This window comes from Myotis lucifugus, unplaced genomic scaffold (genome assembly GCF_000147115.1).
Source record: "Myotis lucifugus unplaced genomic scaffold, Myoluc2.0 scaffold_11273, whole genome shotgun sequence".
NCBI classification, from domain to species: domain Eukaryota; kingdom Metazoa; phylum Chordata; class Mammalia; order Chiroptera; family Vespertilionidae; genus Myotis; species Myotis lucifugus.
This window is the reverse complement of record NW_005882321.1, coordinates 1-4,044: the sequence shown is the minus strand read 5'-3', so window position 1 is coordinate 4,044 and position 4,044 is coordinate 1. Positions and strand designations below refer to the sequence as shown.

The 4,044-nt window shown below is 55.2% G+C and overlaps 1 protein-coding gene across 1 annotated transcript; it reads left to right on the top strand.

Moving 5' to 3' along the window:
• The first annotated feature begins 1,083 nt into the window (after nt 1-1,083).
• Nucleotides 1,084-3,681, top strand: LOC102442467 (pre-mRNA-splicing factor SYF1-like). Its single transcript, XM_014451275.2, is given in 4 exon segments — nt 1,084-1,110; nt 1,112-1,219; nt 1,221-1,475; nt 1,477-3,681. Coding segments are annotated over 4 exon segments (2,559 nt in total). The 3' UTR covers nt 3,646-3,681.
• The last annotated feature ends 363 nt before the right edge of the window (nt 3,682-4,044 follow it).

Genomic DNA, 4,044 nt, shown 5'->3' with positions numbered 1-4,044 from the left:
GGCTGAGTGGAAATTCTACAACTAGAAGGAAAGAGAAAAGCACACTGAGACTCAGAGGAGGTGCGGAAGGGAAGTGCAGAGGTACAGAGGCGCACATGGCAAGGGCTGGCAACTGAGGACGCTGTTGTCTTATTCAATTGGTGCCAGAAGCTGGTCCATCCTTGCTGCTTGACACAGTCACTGCAGGGAAGAAACATCTCACAGCATATGTTTCAAGGGACCTGGCGTATATGGCATACTGTTCTTAATATGTTTGCTCACCTTCTTGGTGCTATGTGTTTTAACCAAGATCACCTCTCCGAGAAAGGTTGTTTCCCCAGGTAGGGATTTTTCCCTGAAGTTAGGGAGGGAATAAAACCCCTTAACTAAGTGCCAGGCGGGTAGTTAATCACTTTAACTATGAACAATCACCCTTAAGCTACATAATCTTTACTCCTTGGAATGGAGATAAGAAACGCCCTAACCTTTGGAATAGAAATTGACAGGATTAAAATCAACTGGTATAAAAACAGATGTCACAAGACAGTAAAAGACAGAACTTGGCTGGAGATCCTGGCTAGGCTGCTGATCAACTGAACGCTGTCTCTGTGTTATTCCTTCTTTGCCAACTCCGTCCACACCTTTGGGGGACCCCTGGATCTGTTGGGGTTGGACCCCAACAAATCGGGAGGGGAGTCTCAAGCTCCCAACATCTCTGAACTCCCAGTTCAGGGGAGAGACTCTGGGGGACCCAGACTCATACAGGGGAGAAACTGAGCTGACTGGCAGAGAGTGGAACTCAAGGGGCGGCTTTCTCTCAGAGCTGCTTGTAGCGATTATGGGGACACTGAGAAGTGGGGCCTCTTAGGGTAGAACTGAGTGTCAGCCATAACTGTTTGCCCCCACCCTGTTAATCCCCAGAGACCCTGCCCCACCCAAGCTATGGCAGAGGCTTTTGCATATGAAGGGCCTGGCCCTTTGCAATCTGATAACTACCTAACAAACTGCAGCTGGGTCAGAGAGAAACAGAACTTCCAAAAAGAAAGCCCAAGATTACAACGCGACTGTTGGCTGTAGCTGGAGCGCTGGCAAAAATGGTGGTTCATGGCGCGACTTTCGGAGCAGGAGCGGGCCCGACCTTGTCTTTGATGAAGAAGACCTCCACTATGAGGAGGAAATTATGCGGAACCAGTTTTCGGTCAAATGCTGGCTCCGCTACATTGAGTTCAAGCAGGGGGCCCCCGAAGCCCAGGCTCAATCAGTTGTACGAGCGAGCGCTGAAGCTGCTGCCCTGCAGCTACAAACTCTGGTACCGCTACCTGAAAGCACGCAGGGCACAGGTGAAGCATCGCTGTGTGACTGATCCTGCCTATGAAGATGTCAACAACTGCCACGAGAGGGCCTTTGTTTTCATGCACAAGATGCCACGTCTATGGCTAGATTATTGTCAGTTCTTGGTGGACCAGGGCCGTATCACTCACACACGCCGCACTTTCAAACCGTGTCCTCCGGGCGCTGCCTATCACACAGCACTCTCGTATTTGGCCTTTGTACTTGCGCTTCCTGCGCTCACACCCACTACCTGAGACAGCCGTGCGGGGCTACCGGCGCTTCCTCAAGCTGAGCCCTGAGAGCGCAGAGGAATACATCGAGTACCTCAAGTCAAGTGACCGGCTGGACGAGGCTGCACAGTGCCTGGCCACCGTGGTGAATGATGAGCGCTTCGTCTCCAAGGCTGGCAAGTCCAACTACCAGCTGTGGCATGAGCTCTGTGACCTCATCTCCCAGAACCCGGACAAGGTGCAGTCGCTCAATGTGGACGCCATCATCCGAGGGGGCCTTACCCGCTTCACAGACCAGCTGGGCAAGCTCTGGTGTTCACTGGCTGACTACTACATCCGCAGTGGCCATTTTGAGAAGGCTCGGGACGTGTACGAGGAGGCCATCCGGACCGTGATGACCGTGCGGGACTTCACCCAGGTGTTTGACAGCTATGCCCAGTTCGAGGAGAGCATGATTGCAGCGAAGATGGAGACCACCTCGGAGCTGGGGCGGGAAGAAGAGGATGACGTGGACTTGGAACTGCGCCTGGCCCGCTTTGAGCAGCTGATCAGTCGGCGGCCCCTGCTCCTCAACAGCGTCTTGCTGCGCCAGAACCCGCACCGTGTCCATGAGTGGCACAAGCGTGTGGCCCTGCACCAGGGCCGCCCCCGGGAGATCATCAACACGTACACGGAGGCTGTGCAGACAGTGGACCCCTTCAAGGCTACGGGCAAACCCCATACGCTGTGGGTTGCATTTGCCAAGTTTTATGAGGACAACGGGCAGCTGGATGATGCCCGCATCATCCTGGAGAAGGCCACCAAGGTGAGCTTCAAGCAAGTGGATGACCTGGCAAGTGTGTGGTGCGAGTGTAGTGAGCTGGAGCTCAGGCATGAGAATTATGACCAGGCCTTGCGGCTGCTGAGGAAGGCAACAGCACTGCCCGCCCGCCAGGTAGAGTATTTTGACGGCTCGGAGCCTGTGCAGAACCGTGTGTACAAATCATTAAAGGTGTGGTCCATGCTTGCGGACTTGGAGGAAAGCCTTGGCACCTTTCAGTCTACCAAGGCTGTATACGACCGTATTCTGGACCTGCGCATCGCTACCCCCCAGATCGTCATCAACTATGCCATGTTCCTGGAGGAGCACAAGTACTTCGAGGAGAGCTTCAAGGCGTACGAGTGTGGCATCTCGCTGTTCAAGTGGCCCAATGTGTCTGACATCTGGAGCACCTATCTGACCAAATTCATCGCCTGCTATGGGGGTCGCAAACTGGAGCGGGCTCGGGATCTCTTTGAGCAGGCGCTGGATGGTTGCCCCCCAAAATATGCAAAGACCCTGTACCTGCTGTACGCACAGCTGGAGGAAGAGTGGGGCCTGGCCCGGCACGCAATGGCCGTGTACGAGCGTGCCACCCAGGCCGTGGAGCCTGCCCAGCAGTACGAGATGTTCAACATCTACATCAAGCGGGCAGCAGAGATCTATGGAGTCACCCACACCCGTAGCATCTACCAGAAGGCCATTGAGGTGCTGTCGGACGAGCATGCCCGGGAGATGTGCCTGCGGTTTGCAGACATGGAGTGCAAGCTTGGAGAGATTGACCGCGCCCGGGCCATCTACAGCTTCTGCTCCCTGATCTGTGACCCTCGGACAACTGGGGCCTTCTGGCAAACATGGAAGGACTTCAAGGTACGGCATGGCAACGAAGACACCATCAGGGAGATGCTGCGTATCCGCAGAAGTGTGCAGGCCACTTATAACACACAGGTCAACTTCATGGCCTCGCAGATGCTCAAGGTGTCGGGCAGTGCTACAGGCACTGTGTCCGACCTTGCCCCTGGCCAGAGTGGCATGGATGAAATGAAGCTACTAGAGCAGCGGGCAGAGCAGCTGGCAGCCGAGGCCGAGCACGACCAGCCCCCACGGGCCCAGAGCAAGATCCTGTTCGTGAGGAGCGATGCGTCCCGGGAGGAACTGGCTGAGTTAGCGCAACAGGCCAATCCGGAGGAGATCGAGCTGGGGGAGGATGAGGACGAGGAGGAGATGGACCTGGAGCCCAGTGAGGTGCGGCTGGAGCAGCAGAGTGTGCCGGCTGCTGTGTTTGGGAGCCTGAAGGAAGACTGATGGCGCACTGCCCACCCCCACCCCCCTTCACAATGAAGCCTGTTTGTATGAAAAAAAAAAAAAAAAAAAAAAAAAAAAAGAAAGCCCAAGGCCCCACAGCAGCTTACATTGCTTCACAGCTGGGCCTCATCTGAGCACCTCCAAACCCCATGTAAAATGCGGGTGACTTGACCCTAAGCACCCGGACACCTCACTGGGTCGCCAACCAGCGGCTACTGAGTGACAAGTGGGCGGGGAGCATGCGCAGCAAGAAGCCGCTGGAGGGGGCGGGTCACGTCCTCTGGCGATAGAACCAAACGTCCCGATATCTCCTCATGCTACTCAGAACGGGCGCGCACTCAGAAGGTACAGTTATTTCTGGGAATTTTCCATTTAATATTTTTGGACTCTGTGGCCCCG